This window comes from Gracilinanus agilis, chromosome 2 (genome assembly GCF_016433145.1).
Source record: "Gracilinanus agilis isolate LMUSP501 chromosome 2, AgileGrace, whole genome shotgun sequence".
NCBI lineage: Eukaryota > Metazoa > Chordata > Mammalia > Didelphimorphia > Didelphidae > Gracilinanus > Gracilinanus agilis.
In genome coordinates this window covers 265,738,123-265,756,984 of record NC_058131.1, presented here as the reverse complement: position 1 = coordinate 265,756,984, position 18,862 = coordinate 265,738,123, and the positions used below count along the sequence as shown (strand labels likewise).

The 18,862-nt window shown below is 40.8% G+C and overlaps 1 protein-coding gene and 1 pseudogene across 1 annotated transcript; one reads left to right on the top strand and one right to left on the bottom strand.

The window, feature by feature from the left end:
- Window positions 1–1,029: 1,029 nt before the first annotated feature.
- Window positions 1,030–17,571, top strand: PTK6 (protein tyrosine kinase 6). The gene is made up of 8 exons (XM_044661170.1): window positions 1,030–1,265; window positions 4,229–4,350; window positions 7,573–7,736; window positions 10,667–10,820; window positions 11,463–11,624; window positions 12,411–12,592; window positions 16,000–16,153; window positions 17,355–17,571. The coding sequence occupies exons 1-8, from the start codon at window positions 1,030–1,032 to the stop codon at window positions 17,540–17,542; spliced, it is 1,362 nt and encodes a 453-aa protein (XP_044517105.1). The 3' UTR covers window positions 17,543–17,571.
- On the bottom strand, window positions 15,312–15,412 carry LOC123238340 (annotated as a pseudogene).
- Window positions 17,572–18,862: the final 1,291 nt, after the last annotated feature.

Genomic DNA, 18,862 nt, shown 5'->3' with positions numbered 1-18,862 from the left:
TTTTTTGACTTTAGAGAAGAATGAAAGCCCAAGATCTGCTTTCAGCAATCAAAGGGCTGTGTGGAAGGAGGAAAATAACAGGACTGGACTGAACAGACCAGCAGAAAGAGTAGGTTTCAGGGCACAAAGATGGTATGTATATTATTACAGAGAAAGAGAGCAAGATTTGGATGCCAGCTGTGGGAGTGAGTGAAGATTTGCCAGACTTGAACACTGATTCTCCTGATTTTTGACTCATCATTTACCCTCCCCCAGTTACTCTCCAGGTTTTGGTGATGCTTCAGAGATGATTTAACATGACTCATTGAAAATGACTATCCTCCCTGGTGCTCAGAGAAGATTTACAGAGGGATACAATAAGTTCATTACTTTGGCATAATTTTTGTTTCTAAAATGATACACCTAGCTATCCAATTCCTTCTGGTTCTTTTTTCCAACCGTAACCTCCGATTTGTCCCTTTCCTTTGCCTTGGTGAGTAGTTCCATATTTCTCTCTTTCTTTTCTCCATCCTTTACTTCCTTCTCTTTCTTTTTCATCAAATGTCTTACCCCTTAACCATTTAGAAGTGACTTTAGACCAGAAAGAGAAGAAAAACAATAATCTAATAAAAAACTGTAGATGTCCCTTTCTGGTCTATATATAAGGCAGCAAGGTCAAGGGTTTGTGTGAGTGAGTGTGGGGAACTCTTGAGTCTTGGCTCAGTTATACTTTCTGGTACTTTAATGACAAGGCAATAGCCTACCTGGGATTCTGCTGTTGTCAAATATCAGTAAGGGAGTGGCTCTCAGGGCAAATTGCCACTTAAGTCATAAGGAAGTGGTGCAGCTTTTATGGGGTGAGCCCAGAAGGATGAAAGCAGTCACTTGCTCCTAGTTGAGTTCTTTCAGGGGGAGGTCCAGAGATCATCTGGGCCAACTTTCCACTATGAAAATACTTGAATTTCTCAGGGGATGAGAAATGTGTTCTGACTGGAATTGCCCTGAGAGAAAGGAGGATCTCAGAATCTGAATCCTGAAGCTCCTCTCAAAATGGATTCAAGAAGTCTTTCTCATTTAGGTCCCAAATACCTCTACGTTAGTCTCTGGGACTTTGAGGCTCGGACAGAGAATGAATTGAGCTTTCAGGCTGGGGACCTCTTTCATGTAATGGAAAAGGAAGAAGATTGGTGGAGAGTCACAAAACTTGATGCTACTGGAAAGAGTCTGGGGGAAGGCTATGTCCCCCACAATTACTTAGCAGAGCAAGAGACAATGGAAACCGAACCGTAAGTAAGACTCAGCAGAAGGCAAGGAGCCCTTGACTCATTTATCTCTTGGAATGTTGGTTGTGGGTCACATTCTGGGGTGGGGGGTAGTAGCTTCCAGTGGGGCCTCAGTTACTCCTTCAGCATTGGTAGTGGGTCTTAGGATCATAAAATGATAGATATGGTGCTTGAAAGGACCATTTTATAAATGAAGAAACTGAGTTTCAGGAAGGTCCAAGGTCACACAGGTAGTAAAGATCAAAGGAAAGATTTGAACTGAGTCCCTCTAATTCCAGAGTTAGTGTTCTGTTCCCATTACTACTGATCCAAGAGAAATAGATTGGTCCCATTAAACATTCTGGAACATCTTAAAAGAAAAGCCAGAGAAGTCTGAAAGCAGTTGGGCCCTTCCCTGGCACTCTGGGAAGATGGTTTTTCAAAGTTGGCAGTTGTACCCTGAGCAGAGAAGGGTTCAAGTGTCACAGGGCCTGGTAGTTTGATATTCTTCTTGGTTACTATCTACCAGCCCAAGGAATTAGACTCTGCATAATACTGTATAACACTTGGCACTAATGTGAGTACTATGACTCCACTACCTTAAAGAACTGTGATTTCACCAGCCTAGATTCTCCCTTCACCAATATGGATTATAACTCCTCTCATGCCTCAGTGGGTAGCTTAAATAATTATAGATTATTTGATTGTAGAGAAAACATTATAGATATAAAAAGATCTGCCAGTGATATCACCATAGTGAGGTGCCTGGGTGGCTCAGTGGATAGAGCACTGGGCCCAGAGTCAAGAAGACCCTTGTCCAAGTGGCTTGGATACACTAGCTATATGACCCTGGGTAATTCATTTAACCTGTTTGCTTTAAGCCATTGGAGAAAGAAATGGCAAACCACCCCAGTATCTTTTCCAAGACAATCCCATACAGGTTCAGGAAGGATCAGATATGTCTAACAAGAGCAACGACAGAGTTGTTTGCAACCCAATCCTCTTTGGCATAAAAATAAATGAAGGTAAAAAAGCCTTGGTGTAAGAGGCAATGTAGTATATTAGATGCTGGATCTAGAATTAGGAAGGCTTGAGTTCAAGTACTACCTATGATATTTACTAACTATGTGACCATAAACAAATCATTTAACCTCTCTGAACCAGACAAGACTACATGTTAAAGTCCTATATTTCACGGGACAAAGTTGGGGAAAGTCTGATGCTTTTAGGGCTTTATCAATTACTTATAGTTTTAAATTTGGGTCTGGGAGGAAGTGGAGGTACTAGCTTTGGGAATATCTTGTTTGGAGAAGAGGGGGAACTAGTCCTACTCTATTGTCATTCAGTCATAGTGGCCCAGACTTTCTGGGAAAGGATGAGCCAGGACCAGTTGGTATTGATTTCTGAGTGAATAGGGAAGCTTAAGATATGGAGAAATTCAATAGTGACTTTTGAAAGTCAAGAGAAAAAAAGGCATTGCAGAACTCACTTTCAAAACAATTGCAAACTGGAATCTCAACCTAGTTAGTAGGGGAGGGAAATGATGTTGTAACACCTTCCAGCTCTATTGGGTGGAGGAGTAAGGTGGAGAAGACCGCATTGCCAAACACAGATAGCTGTGCTGGTGGGTGTCCACTCTTGGATTTTCCCCTCCTACATGGCTTCTTCAGGACTTCTGAGGAACCGATGCATCACTGGCAATAACACACAGATGGAGGATGCTGGTCCAACTACACTACTGTCCTCAGGTGTCTCCAAATTAATTAGCAAATGAGAAGTTGAATATTTGAGCTTTTATTGTGTAATTTCATGGCTTGCAATGATGATATGGAGATGAGACCTGGGAATAGCATTTCTTCTCTATTGTATCTACCACTAGTGAGTATGTATACCCAAGAACCTCTACAACCCGAGTCCTGATTTCTTTATGACCCTCTTGGCATCATATAGTTTCTATAACATTAGAGCCAGATGAACATTTATAAAAGACTCTCGCTTTGACAATTTGATGACACAACTCATAGAGATTCTGCTGATGCCTTCTGCTCTCAGGGAATAGTGGTTGTCAATAGGAAGTCAGAATTTTCCATGAAACTAATATGGAGACAAGGGCTGAAAAAGCATGCAATTAGTACCATCCAAAAGGTTCAACAAGGTAGCACAAGCAGTTAAAAGGCTTGGGGATGAACATGCTTGAGACTGTGAAACCAAGGCTACTTTCCCTAGCTAATGGCATGAAATCACTTTGTGATTATTCCTGAGACTTGGAGACTGCTGATATATCTGAAGAGGCTAGTAGTTAAAAGAAAGCAATACTTCCATAGTCTGAGAATGTGTATGTTAGTGCTCTCCCCAACCCACCTCCAAAGCATCCATCCCCATAGGTTGGAACACTTTTTATGACATCTTACTTCTTACTGTCTGTATCTCACTAATCCTGTGCTAAAGGTCCCTCCCCACCCCGCCCCATTCTTGATGACCTATTCCAATAATTATTCAATCATTTCCCCTTGAAATACAATCTATTCCAGGATTATATGATTCTTGGGTTATTGTTTAACATACCTCAAATTTCCCTTCCTTCATTCTTGTAGACTATGACTCTTCCACTCACTAGTTGTGTCCCAGGTTCTCCTAATCTCTGCTCTGATATTATCTTGCTGTTTCAGATTGTATAGTGAAGTTGGGAATAAAGTGGGTAGAAAGAAATCACTCCATGTGGTATTAGTCTTGGGGCCAACTCAGGCCAGGGGCAGAATTAGGTGATTAGTGGTGAACAGAAAACACAAGCATGTCCTATCTATCCTATAAGCCACTAGGGTTGCTTCTGGAGTGTTGTTTTATCATTCTAAGTTGGGGCTATGGCCTAATAGATGAAGGATCAGAGAGCCCTCAGAGAGCACAGATGACCTTTTTGGTGGACCAGGGCACCTATGAAGGATTTGGTGTCAAGATCACTCTTTTTTTTCTTTCCCTATATCTTGCAGATGGTTTTTTGGGCAGATCTCTCGCTCAGAAGCTTTGCATAGGCTCCTTGTAGAAGAGAATGGAACTGGCACCTTCCTCATCAGGATCAGTGAAAAGCCAGGAGCAGATTATGTACTCTCAGGTAAAACTCTCTTCTTTTAATAATAGAACAGACCACTGACTTACTGACTTCCCTCTGGAAGCCGGTAGTATTTTATTTGGCCCAACAATTTGTCAAATTGACCTCCCCATTGCCCCAATTCACCTCTCCTCCTACAGTGCACTCCACCAATAAAGGGAAGTGTTACCTTGATAATGCAGGACCCTTCTCTTGCTCCTTAATGGTAAACTAAGAGAATTATGTTTCCCCAGACAAACTGGGCTACCTTAAACATGATACAGAGACAATGTGGTATGCCAGGAAGAATATTGAACTTGGACAATTTGAATCTTGGCTCTGTCCCTTTCTACCCTTGTGACTTTAAGAAATTACTCCAATATTCTGATCCTCAGTTTCCTCCTTTGTACATTGAGGGGATTAGTTTAGTTGCTCTTTAATATCCCTTCCAGATCTAGCAGTCTAAGACTTTCATGGTGCAATGTAAGATTTGGAGTCATGGACTAGAAGTTATGATCCTGATTTATTACATCTGTGAACTTGGACAAGTCATCCCACTTTGTGTGTTTTTTTAAACCCTTATTTTCCATCTTGCATCAATACTAAGCAATGGCTCTGACTTGCCCAGATCATATAAGCTAAGAAGTGTCTGAAGCCAAATTTAAACCCAGAATTTCCCATCTTTAGGCATGGCTCTCTATCCATTGAGCCATCTAGATTTTTCACTTCTTTTGACCTCAGTTTCCCTGTTTATAAAATGAGGAAGTTGGACTAGATGACTGAAGTCATTGATATAGAACTAGAGGAAGTCATGAAATCTTGCTGCCTGGGACTATTATAAATGTATGCTAGCTAATCTCAACTAGGCTCTAAGAATAGTAAACCAATTTTACTACTTCTCCCTAATTGTTTTCCTATCCCACTCACTACAGTAGTAGTGGTTCCAAACCTTTTCTTTTGTCCTTAAGCTCACTCTCTACACATTCTCTGCTGAGGGCCTCACTTCATACTTCACAGCGAAAAATAATTGAAGCCATTTGCTGAGCACTCCTTCTCTCTCCCCTCTTCTTTATCTTATTCCTTTAACAGCATTCTACACTATCTCTTCTTTTCTCCCCCCAGAATGAGATAATAAAATAGCTCTTCTGTTTGCCAACACCAATCTCACTACATGGATTCTTGATCTCTTCCCTACCCATCTTATCTAGTAGATTGCTTCCACCATCATTCTTACCCTTTAATCTTATATTTTTATCAATCTACTGGGTTATTTTTTTGCTGTCTACAAACATTCCCAAGGCTCTCCTGTTCTTTAAATACCCTTAGTTGATAATACCATGTTCACTCGCTTTCTTCCTATACCTTTTTTCTCTAAGCTAAACTCCTTGAAAAAGTCATCTATAATTGGTGTCTTGACTTCCTCTTACTCTTTTCTAAGCTTTTTTGTAATCTGGTATTCCATTTCATCATTCTAATAAAATTACTCTTGTCAAAATTATCAGTTGTAAATCTAATGGCCTCTTCTCAACCCTGGTCCTTCTTAATCTTTTAAACAGTCATTTGATACTGTCATCTCCAGTACTAAATACAGTACCTGGAACATAGGAAATATATATTAAATGTTTAATTGGCTGAGCATCATGATCCCTTCTAGTTCTAAATTTGTGATCCTCTGAATCTATGTCTACTTTAAGCTTTTATGAGATAAAACAAAAATTTCTTGGGACCAGTTAATAAGTGAGTCTAGATTGTCATTTTAACCTTGATGTCTTACTTGATTAAATATGGTGGGCATTCTTTAAATTCTAAGGGCGTTATGGCATTTCCCATAATGAAATTAATACAAAGGATTATAGAAATTTCAATATTGGTAGAGTCAAAGTGAGATGTTTTTAGGTATAACAATAATTCAGTTTACCTAATGCGGGGCTCTGCACTCAGCCTGGGAGGATGCATTGGACAGATGACAATGGGCAGAGCAGTGAACTGGTGGTCTGTGGAGGGCTTGTGTTTGAATATGGGCCTTGTTCCTTACCACTTGTGCAAACTGGGAAAAGTCACTTTTCTATAGGCCTGCTTTCTCCTCTTTAAAGTGAGGGGAGACAAAGACCAAGATGAAAGAATCCCTGTCCTCAAGAAGCTTATACATTCTACTTAAGGGATATGACAGATACGTAAGGGAATAAATACAAAATAGATTCAAGGTAAAGAGAAAGAAATTTTAGGAGTGAGAGGTAGCTGATAGCTCTGGGGCTCAGGAACAGTTTCATGTGGTAAGTGACCCATGAACTGAGCATGAAGGAAATTGGGGATTTGGGGAGGTTAGAGGAAGGAGGAGATCTCAGGTATGGGGAACTATTTGTGTGAAAGCAAAAATGCACTGGTCTTGGAATGAGGAAGAGTCACCTTCATGAGTTCAAATATGGCCTCAGACACTAGCTAGATGGCCCAGAGCAAGTCACTTAACCCTGTTTGCCTCAGTTCCTCATCTGTAAAATTAACTGGAGAAGGAAAGGGCAAGCCACTCCCATATCTTTGCCAAGAAAACCTCAAAATTAGTCAGGAAGAGTTGGATATGACTGAAATGATTGAACAACAACAAAAAGTCAGAAGATAGAGTGCCATGTGCAAGGGACTGCCAGCAGGCCAGATTGAAAGGAAAAGAGAGAACAGAAGGGAATAATATGAATTAAGATAGGTGAAAGCCAGGCTGAGGATTTTGTATTTTATGATAGATATAATGGGAAGTCAATGAGAGTCATTGATTTTCTTTTTAATAGTAGGAAATGGCATAATCAGATCTATGTTTTAGGAATATCAGGCAGCTAGATGGAAGATAGGAATTTCCCTGAGACATTGGCCCTGCCCTCCTAGAGCTCAGAATCACTTTGTCTCATAGCATCCTGTTGAAGAAGCTATGAATCAAAGTAATTTCATGATCTGAAAATGAGGAAATAGAGAGGCTAAGGATCCTGAGGGGAGAAGCTCCAGCTTCTTGACTTTTTACAAGGGACCCGGCTGCCTCTTCTACACTCCTGGAAACAAGTTGAAATGTCTTTCCTTTTATCGATGCAAAATCCATTCCCTCTAAAATCATGCAGCAGCTATGGACACTGGTTTGAATTTGTGCTTGTCTAGCAGTCCTGGATTTTGGGAGTTTGGGCATGTTTTGTCTCCAGTTTTTGAGAGTGTCTGTCATGTGTATGTGCCTCTTTTCTCTCCTTTTCTCTCTCCTGGATTTCAAAGTTCGGGATAACCAGACTGTGAGACACTACAAGATCTGGAGGAATGCTGAGGGAAAATACTATATGAACCAGGCTGTGTCCTTCCCTACTCTTGCTGGCCTAGTGCAGTACCACAAAACTAAGACTCTGTCTCATGGCCTGAGGCTCACCACACCATGCTGGAAGGTAAATTGAGGTCTGGATCAGGATTTTGTTTCAAGTCTTTTCTGGGAGAACCATCTCCCTGCAACAGGCTATGAGTATCCAGAATGGGCTATTTGCAGGGACTTGGAGAACTTTTGTGGTAAGCAGTTTGCCTCTAAGCTTAGCCTCTGTGTCCTGGTCCCTCCGCCAGTCCAACTGGATTTACAAAGCTTTCCTGAGATGTCCTTCTCACTTCTGGCCTGTTCCCACCTGACTCTTAAACTGTTTTATGTCTTATGTTGATGAATTTTTATTTGGCTTGTGTTGTAAGATTGGGATGTGAGCCCCATCTACTGTAACCATGCAAGATTTTTTTCTCAATAAAACATGTCAAATGCAGAGAGAATCTAGAATCAGCTGGTCTTTTAGGCTCTTGGAAAGGGGATGTGGGAACTGTGGTGGGAGGGGCATGGAATCTTCATGGTGCAAGACAGTTTTGGGACAAGGGAAGAATTGGGACAGGTGCAGTGGGTGGACCTGGAATCTTAGCCTTCACCTCTCACTTAGCCTGGGCACCATTGAAAGATCATTCCTCCTTTTCCCATCTTAGGATTCTGGTGGTCTCAGTAGAGTAGGGCCTGCTATGGAAGGAGGACAGGGTGGGTGGAAGAATCAACAGACTGATTTATTTAGAATTCAGTTCTGGAATTCAGCAAGAATCTCCATTTGTACCTAAGCGAGGAAACTTATAAGATGCTTTCCCAATAACCAGTAGTGAATAATGGAGAGCAAAATCTCTCTGTTCCCGAGAGTTTTGCTTAAAGAATCCACTTAGCATAGTGTCTGGGACATAGTAAGTCTTATATAAATGCTAGTTGTTATTATTATTCCATCATGGATAGATTCATCATGGAATATCTGGTAAGAAAGGTCCGTTTCTGCTGAGCTACACAAAACTGGGGAAAGATGAGAGGCCTCAAGTTCAACCTAGTTGCTGAATATTCTTTCATTTTGCTAGGGAGCACCTGAATTTAGAAGTTTATGTAAGTAAACATCAATTCCCCACAATAGATATTTTTAAGTGCCTAGGAGGTGCAGGGCAGTTTGCCAGATGCTGGAGAAATGATGGCTAAAAAATAAGGCTATCCTTGTCTTCTAAGAGCTTATCTTTCATGGGGAGGCAGATGGGGTGGTGGGATAGTTTCTACCACATGCAGACAGATAAGTAAATATGAAGTAATTCGAAACGGGTGGAAGAATATTAGCAGCTCTGAGGGTGGGGTGGATCAGGAAGGTCTTTGAGTAGGAGGTTACACATAACCTACATTTTAAAGGAAGGTAGGGCTTCTAAGAGGCAAAGGGGAGGATTCCAGACATGAGATACTACTTGATAAAAAAGACACGGAGGCAGGAGAATAAATGTTATGTTCAGCCCAATAGACTAGTTTGAACAGAAGGGAGATAGTACAAAGGGGAATACTATAAAATAAAACTGGAAAGGTATGTGGGTATCAGATGGTAAAGGACTTTAAATGCAAAGCTAGGATTTCATATTTTATTTTGCAGGCAATAGAGAGCCATAAATATTTATGAGTAAGGTGTGACTGGGAATAATAATTTTAACAACAGTGCAGAGGATGGAATGGAACAGGGAAAGACTAGAAGCAGTGAAACCAATTTGGAAGCAACTACAATAAATATTCCAGTCCAGAGGTCATAAGGATTTGAACTAGGATGATGGTTGTGTGAGTGGAGAGAAGGGAACAGATGAAGATGAAATAAAATGATAGATTTAGAGTTGGATGGGTCCTTTGAAGCCTCTGTGTCTCACTCCCTCATATTATAGATGAGGGAGTTCTCTAAGAAGATTTAAATGACTTGCTCAGGATCATGTGGCTGGCCTGAGGTGGGGGTTTGAACCACTGACTTCAAGTTCAATACTCTTTCCACTATACTACATCTCAAAGAATGGTGTGGAGCTAGAATTAACAAGACTTGGGAACTTAGCGAATATGTGGGATGAAGGAGAGGGAAATTTTCAGGATAACTCCAAGGTTTTCCAACCAGGTTGCTGGAAGACAGGTGGTTCCCTCATTAGAAACAGGAAGGTTTAGAGGAAGGATGGCTTCAGGGAGAAATATGAAGTTCTCTTTTGAACACATTGAATTTGAATTGTCTCTGGGACATCCAGATGGAGATATCTAGCAGGTAGTTGGCATGTTAGATCTAGAGCTCAGGAAAGAGATGAAGACCTTTATATTGATATGGAAACCATCTGCATCAAGAGAATTGGACCCATCAAGAAAATTGATCACTAAGGGATAAACTGTAGAGAGAATAAAAACAAATTATTAGGTGCCCATTATGTGTAGTCCTCTATAGGCTTAGCCTGCATACTTGCCAAGGGGATGATATGCCTCTGAGAGTGGTATTGTGCTGATGAGGACTTTTAGGACATTTTTTAAAGGTAGACCAAATTAACATGAAAAATTTGGGCTTCATGACAATTTGGTACTCCTAAATCAAAAAAGGGTGCCAAGATAAGAAAACTAATGGTGGCTCTTGAGAATGGACATTGAAGTAAGGGTGAACATATAGGAGGGTTCCACAAATGTTTGTTGAACTAGCTTCCATGGCATATTGTCAGAAATGCTGAAATAAAATTTGTGGGCTTGAGTTCCAGTCCTGGCTACTACTTGCCATCTGTGTGACTTTAAGCAAGTCACTTGTCTTCTTCTGGGTGCCAACTTTTTCCATCTATAACATGGGGGAATGAGGTGACCTAGATGATCTCTAAGGGATTTTCCAGTTTTACAATATATGATTCCTTGGTTTCAGGGGAGCCCAAGGATGAACCTAAGCAAGGTGTACTCATTTGGCTGAGTGCCACCCCTTATTAAGGATAAGTTCTTAATCATGCTCTCTTTCCCTTGGGTGTTAACCAGCCTCCAACCTGTTCTGTGTTTCTATAGCATGAGCCAAAACCATTGCCCCACTGGGATGACTGGGAAAGACCCAGGGAGGAGTTTAGTCTGTCCAGGAAGCTGGGCTCAGGATACTTCGGGGAAGTCTTTGAAGGATACTGGAAAGGGAAAGTCAAAGTGGCCATTAAGGTTATCGCCAAAGGTAAGCCCTATTCTTCTTGACTGGACAGGTATAATTTAACCCAGTTTCCTATTTGATCTATAATTGCATATGGGTTGTACTACTCCCTTGTTGGGGCATTTCTCTCTCTATTCCTGTTCCTATTATTCCAAGCAGAGAATTTCCAGAGAACCTTCAAGAAAAAGATATACTTGCATCCTTGACCCTATCTTCTCCTGTCTCCTCTAGTTCATCCTTTGATCATTTTGCTCTCATCTTCAATCTCTCTTTTAACTATTGGCTTCTTTCTTGCTGCCTACTAAAGCCTAGATCTCCCTCAGAGGCATCTATGTGGCCCAGGGAATAGAGCATTGAAGCTACAGGATACCCTGAATTTGAATTTGATTTCAGATACTTACTAGCTGTAAGTCACTTAACATCTCTCTGCCCCAGTTTCCTCAACTGCAAAATGGGGATAATTAAAGCAATTATTTCATAGGGTGGTTGTGAGGATCAGATGAGATAATATTTATAAAAACCACATAGCACAGTGCTGGGCACATGAGTAAGTGCTTCTAGCTGGCCCAGAGTGAATCTTCTCCTTCCTCCTTACATTTACTCAGAGGGAATTTACTCAGAAAGCCTAAATAAATTCAATTCATGGCTGGCTTTCTATTTCTTTAGATGACCTGATGCATCAGAACACTTTCTACTCAGAGGTTGAGGCCATGAAGAAGCTGCGCCACAAACATATTCTTTCTCTATATGCTATCTCTTCCATTGGGGACCCCGTCTACATCATTACTGAACTGATGTCCAAAGGAAACCTTCTAGAACTCCTTCGAGGTAAGAGCAGGGGAAATAGCCAATAGAACAAGATTTGGTCTACAAAACACTAGAGCTGGAAGAAGGGGGCCTGATACAATATACAGAGGTGGCCCAAGAGAATGACCTCCCCATTGACTCAGAAATAATATCCTCTAGCCCCTGGTGTATCCTCAACACCTATTTCCCTAACTCAGAAATTTCTAACCTGAGCTAAAGAGGAAGGGAGTATAGTGAATGGAAAAGATCTCTGATTGTAAAATCAGATTTAGATTTAAGTCCTGTCTTGCCATTGGGCCCGAGCAAGTCAGATCCCCTTTCTGGACTCAGTTTCTTCATCTTTTAAATGGAGATGCTAGAAAAGCAGATCGGATAATTTTAAGGTACCTTCTAATTCTGACATTCTTTGATCTTGGCTCTTCTATATACTACATATATGGCCTTGGATAAGCCATTTTACTCCTCTTTCAATTTCTTCATCCATAAAATGAGGACCAAATGAATGGAATCCTATGATTCCAAGAGCTCACATTCTTATGATCCCATGAAGGGAAAGATAGCAAAGTAAATGCCCCCCCAAAGACATTCAATAATGCATGACAAAGCTCAATAGAAAGTAAGTTTTAAATGAACAGAATTTAAAATTATCCATCTTTTGAGTCCTCTCCCTGAATATAATTCACTCCTTCCTTCTCCTCTTACTCTACTGTATTTTGTCCCATCCCTATTATCATTTTTATTCCTTGATTGACTGGATAAATAGCTGTGGCAATGAGCAATGGAGACCTTATTCTTTGCCTCTCACAGATTCCAAACGGACAAAATTGCTCACCACAGAGCTTGTGGACATAGCATCTCAAATATCTGAAGGCATGTGCTACCTCGAATCACAGAATTATCTTCACCGAGACCTGGCTGCCAGGAATATCCTTGTGGGAGAAAATAATATCTGCAAAGTGGGAGACTTTGGGCTGGCCAGACTTATCAAGGTAAAGACTTCAGATCCAAAAGCCTTCATTTCAAACTTCATTTCCCACCAGCATACACGAAAATCTAACTCTAGAGTGCTCCTTCCTCTATTGCCAGTTTGGCTACGCCCAGGGTCAAATTGTGTTCTTCATATCTACAATGTTATTCATCACAACATGAATGCAATTTCTCTCCCTGGATGCTGGTGTTATATGGAAGAAGGTTGAATCAGGAGAGAAAGATTCCATTTCTTTGTTTCTGAATGGGGAAATGACCATAGCTCTTGGGAGCAATGACGTGCAGTGGAAAACGTGTTATATTTCAAGTCAGAGGACATTGGTTCAAAACTCAGCCCTGCCATTTTGCTACTGTGTGACCTTGAGCAAATCACTCATGAGTCCCAATTTCTTCATCTATAAAATAAGGGTGTTAGCCTAGCTGGCTTCTAAGGTCTCTTCCAGCTCTAAATCCATGATCCTATGACTCCCAACTGATGGGTAGCTGTCTGTAGTGCTGGCCAACTGGGCCTTATCTTTTTTCTTCCCTATAGATACTCTGCACTTTAAGCAAATTGAACTACCTCATTGTCTTCCAAATATGACAGACTTTCCTACCTCTAGGATCTAGATCACATTGTTTACTCCAAATGGGATGTCCTCCTTCCTGCACTTAATCTATTTAAAATTCTTATTGTTAATCAGTCATTTCAGTTGTGCCTGACTCTCTGTCACCTTATTTGAGATTTTATTGGCAAAGATACTGGAGAGGTTTGCCTTTTAGTTCTCCAGCTCATTTGACAGATGAAGAAATGGAGGCAAACAGTATTAAGTGACTTGCCATGGGCAATACAGATATCGATGTCCCATACTCTATTCACTGTATCATCTAGCTGTTCCACAATTTTGTTACATCCTCCTTGAGGTCAAAGTGGATTTTATATATCTTTGTAGACTCCAGATTTGAAATCACAAAGATGAGCCTAATTTAGGCCTGGCACTATCCATTGTGCCACTTAGGTGGCCATTCAAAATTCTACCCAACCTTAAAAGACCGATTCCCATTTTTCCTCTTCTGTAAAGTTTTTATTGACTTCTTCAGCATAGGGTGATTTCTCCCTCCTCTGACTTCTAGTATTTATTCCAGGCTACCATCACATAAAATTGACACCTAGTTATCTTCTCTGTGAACTGCTACATTTCATCTGCTCAGCTAGATTATAAACTTCTTAAGGACAAGAATTGTGCTTCTTTAAACCTGCCATACTTGGTGTGATGCACTTCAATGAACTGATTCAATTCCATAAGCTTTTATGAAATGTCTACTTTGTATTGGTCATTGTTTCAGATAATGCTTGGCCTTGTGAAATTTCAGATTAGCAGAGGGATAGAACACATACAGAAATAGTTCTAATACAAAATAACATGTTAAGTGCACTAGAGAAATAGGAATTAAGTATTGTGATATCAGAGAGGAAAAGACATTACTATTATGGAAGTCTTCATTACGCAGGTGCCATTTGAGTTGGTATTTAAAAGATGGGCAAGAATTTACCAGGCTACTGTTGGGGTCAGTGGGTCAATAAGGAAAATGTTGAAGCATAGGAAACAAGAACTTGGAGAGGAGGAAACATGGTCACGAGTGAGAGATTGATGGTGCAGTCTACCGTATCTGGAACAGTTCCTTGAAAGGAGTAAAATGAGATGAATCTGGAAGAGTAGTGCAATACCACTGATGGTGACTATGGAGGACCTTGAGTACCAGGCAAAGGTGTTTGAATTGTACCTTTGGTAGGTAATAAGGAGTTAAGTGGTATAGTAGATAGAGTGCCAGACCTAGAGTCAAGAAGGTCAATCTGGCTTCAGACACATACCAGCTGTAGGACCTGGGCAAGTCACTTAACTCTTTGCCTCAATTTCCTCATCTGCAAAATGGAGACACACTGGAGAAGGAAATGGCAAACCATTCCACCATCTTTGCCAAGAAAACTCCAAATGGTGCCACAAAGAGTTGGAAATGACTGAAAAACAATGAATGCAAAAGGCAATAAAGAGCTGGAAGACATATTTGAGGAGAGATCTATATATAGGAAGAGCGGTTGACACCATCTAAGTTCAGTATAAGACTCAGACTGAAAGCCTTGGGAATTCCCCTTCCACAAAGGGATGCTGGAAACAGCATGGTGTTACACTGCTACTATTTTTAAGTTTGGGAAGAGTTTTCACGACAATTGTGTCATCTGGCTGCCATATGAATCCTGCCAGGTAAGATTAAGTCATTTGCCCATGATCACAATTAAGAAGTTTGAGACCAGATTTGAACCAGTTCCTCCTGACTCCAGGCCCAGCACTCTATGCCTGTACTACCTAGCTGTCCCTTATCAAACATTCATTAGATACCTATTATGTGCAAGGCCCCAAGGACATAAAGATAGCTAGGACAAGGGTCTTGCTCTTAAGCAATGTACAACCTAGTAATTTGTAAGTTTTTGTCATTCTAGTCTGTGGCTCTACTCTCTACTTTTCAAACCTTAGTAGTCTGTTTCCACTTAAAAAAATTTTTTTTAAGACTATTCTATTATAAAAATGAATAATGTTGAAATAGATTGAGTGCTAATATATGTATAACCCAGTGGAATTGCTTGTCAGCCCCGGGATGGGGGAGGAAGGAGAGGAAGGAAACAAGAAGAATAATGGAACCATGGAAAAAAATAAGAAATTTAAGGTCTAAGAAAAGAAAAATTTTAATATGGAATGCTTCACGAATTTGTGTGTCATTCTTGTGCAGGGGCCATGCTAATCTTCTCTATCATTTCAATTTTAGTATATGTGCTATTGAAGCAAACATTGTTTTTATTTTTAATGCTAAATTATTGGGAAATTCCTGGCTTTTCATAAATATCAGCAAGAATAATCCCTTATAAATAGTGGCATAAGATGTCAGCCCTCAGACTCCGTTGGTTAGTACAACAGTTCTAAATAACTGGAAAATGAGAATGATGTGGGCCTTGCAGTATGTCTGTCAAATGACATTTTTTAGGGGAAATTCCATTTCAAGGGTTGTCAACAGCCTTCATGGTACTGAAATTCATGTAGGGTTTCTGAGAGTTGACAGTTGCCCTGAGACCAAACATTCTGGGGCAGCTAGGTGGTGCAGTGGATAGAGTGCCTTGCCTGGAATCAGGAAGACTTAAATTCAGATCTCTCCCCTGATACTAGCTATGTGATCATGTGCAAATGACTTAACCTCTGTTTGCCTCATCTGCAAAATAAGGATAAATAATAGCACCTACTCCTGGGGTTATTGTGAGGATCGAATGAGATAATAATTGTAAAGTGCTTAGCAGTGTTTGGCACATAGTAGGTGCCACATAAATGATGCTAGCTATTATTACTATCCTCTGTGGCTCACAAAACTTTTGTGTTTACAGGATAATATTTACCTTTCCTATGCACAGAACATCCCCTACAAATGGACTGCACCAGAAGCCCTCACCTATGGGTTATATTCAACCAAATCTGATGTTTGGTCCTTTGGAATTCTTCTCTATGAAATTTTCAGTGATGGACAGATACCATATCCAGGTATAATATTCGCCAAACTATCAATAAAAGGGGAAAGGAATGCAAATGGATGGTGCTAGGGAAGATAGTCCCACATGGCAGGTATCCAAGTCTTATGAGTGCTTACTGCAAGGGTCCCATAACCTCTGACATAAATATGCCCAAGAATTGGGGAGAACTCAGAAAATACTGTCAAGGATCCAGCTCTTGTTACTTCCTAGTCCTTGGTGTACTTTCTGCTAGGTAGATTAAAAAGCATAGCCTAATACACACCTGATTTCCTTCTCCTTTCTGTCAACAAATTCTGTCTAATGCAACAGTGTAAAGTCCAGTTTAAGAATATTAGCGCAGGGGCCTGAGCTCCTCTGCCTATTTTTATAAGTTGCCTTTAGGTACTTTCAGAATGAGAGACTAGTGGCTCTGTTGAGGTTCCTGGCAGCAACATCCCACAGATCAACAGGAGTTAAAAATGAGTTCTAATCTCTGATACCCCTAAGGCAAGAAGCCAAAGGCAGAGGAAAAAATTTTTTCCCCTTTGATCCATAGGTCTGGTAGACTCAGAGTTCAGTTTCCTCAGATGTCAGAGGGAGAATGGAATCCAGTGTATAGTATGTTATTTGCCTAGTCTTTTTTTTTTTTTTAATTAAAAAAAAAAAAATAAACCCTCACCTTCCATCTTGGAATCAATACTGTGTATTGGTTCCAAGACAGAAGAGCGGTAAGGGCTAGGCAATGGGGGTTAAATGACTTGCTCAGGGACACACAGCTAGTAAGTGTCTGAGGTCATATTTGAACCTAGCACCTCCCATCTCTAGGCCTGGCTCTCAATCCACTGAGCTACCCAGCTGCCCCCATTTGCCTAGGTCTTTTGGAACTAAGATATGTAATCTCTTGTTTTTCAATTTGCTTTAAAGCCTGAGGGTGATTGCTACACCATTTGTACTTTATTCTCTCAAATGAGAATGGTAGACAATTTTCAACTCTCTTAGGGGTTACAGTAGTGTAGTACATGACTTGGTACCAGGGAAAATCTGGGTTCAAATCATACCTCTGACCCACATGAGGAATCAACTTAACCTCTAGACTTAATTTCAGGTATAAAATAATTAAATCTGATTTTTACAGTGTTAAAAATGCAGGCAGTTATTATTCATTATGCCCAGAAATTCTTTAGTGTCTATATTTGTGGCTCTCTTCCTTTCACTTTCCTTCTCTTCTTTAGGGATGTCCAATCATGAAGCTCATACGAAGGTCCTGGGTGGTTTCCGAATGCCCTGCCCCATGAAATGCCCACCCTCCATCTATGACCTCATGTGTAGATGCTGGCATCTGACTCCTGAAGAAAGACCCTGCTTTAAAACCCTCAAAGAAAAACTCATTAGTTTCACCAATTATGAAAACCCACTTTGAGCTGGGGGCCTGCCTGAGAGATCCTTCAATGCTTCCTTACTTACCACCCAACTCCTCCACCTGATTCCCTAAGAGTAATCTCAACAGTCTCCCTTCCTCGGGGTCATCAGCTTTGGACCTGCAGAAGATCCATGGGGATTGCCCCTGAAGGCAATGTGGCCTAGTGGAAAGAGTGCTGCTGGTCTTTAAGACAAAGAGTGGGTTTGAGTCTGGGCTACAACATTCACTAATTGCACAGATTTCTAAGAATTATTTAATTTTCTGGGTCTCAATGTCTTCTCTGTAAAATGGGAATAATAATACTCATTCTACCTCTCTCACAAAGCTGTAGTGAGGAATTCATTTTTAAACTTAAAAGCTTTATGGAAATGTCTGCTGCTGTGGTTGCTGCTACACCTTGGCTCCCTTCCAGTTGGGGCCATGGGTTGTGTGTGCAGTCACTTGAAGACCAAAGACACTGGGGTCAGAACAGATGTTCTGCAAAAATGCCCCAAAGGCTAAGCAATTAATTTGTTTCTATTTCATTTACTAAGACTTTCTTATTACAAAATGAGTAAATTTCATTGATGATAAGACATTAAGAGCTCCTGGACTCTTCTCAAGAGACACCCTAAGTGACAGGGGATACTTAGGAGAAACTCAGAAAATAGAAGTTCAAGTTCTCTGAGGCTTTCAGTGCCCTCAATCGAGACTCACTTAGAGGCCACATGCTGCAGTGAAAAAAGTACTGGATTGTAAAAAAGCATATAAGGCCCTGGATTGAATTCCCAGCTATTTACTAGTGTAATCTAGAGCAAGTCACCTTAGTTTCCTCATGTGTAAAAGGAGAGGGGTTGGATGTGATGCCTCTCAGGTCCCCTCTTGCCCCAATCTGAGTTATCTGTGCCATACATTGCTCATCCTCTTTGGCAGGGAAAAACTCTGGCCCTGGGAAGGGAATCTTGGGATAAATAATGAACCTATTCAATGAGGTTAAGAGAAGGGTCTTGCTTCTTTATCATGAGGACTTACTATCTTCAAGCAGTGGTTCCCAAACTTTTTTGGCCTACCGCCCCCTTTCCAGAAAAAATATTACTTAGCCCCCTGGAAATTAATTAAAAAATTTTTTTAATAGCAATTAATAGGAAAGATAAATGCACCTGTGGCCATCACTGCTTCCCTAGATCGCTGCAGCACCCACCAGGGGGCAGTGGTGCCCATTTTGGGAATCTAAAGTGCACTTTGGCCTAAGTGCCCAATTCAGGCTTTGGCTGGATGACAGCCTGAGTCTAAAACAAATATTTCATGGAAATCCTTGCTGTCCTCCTGGGAGCAGGTCCT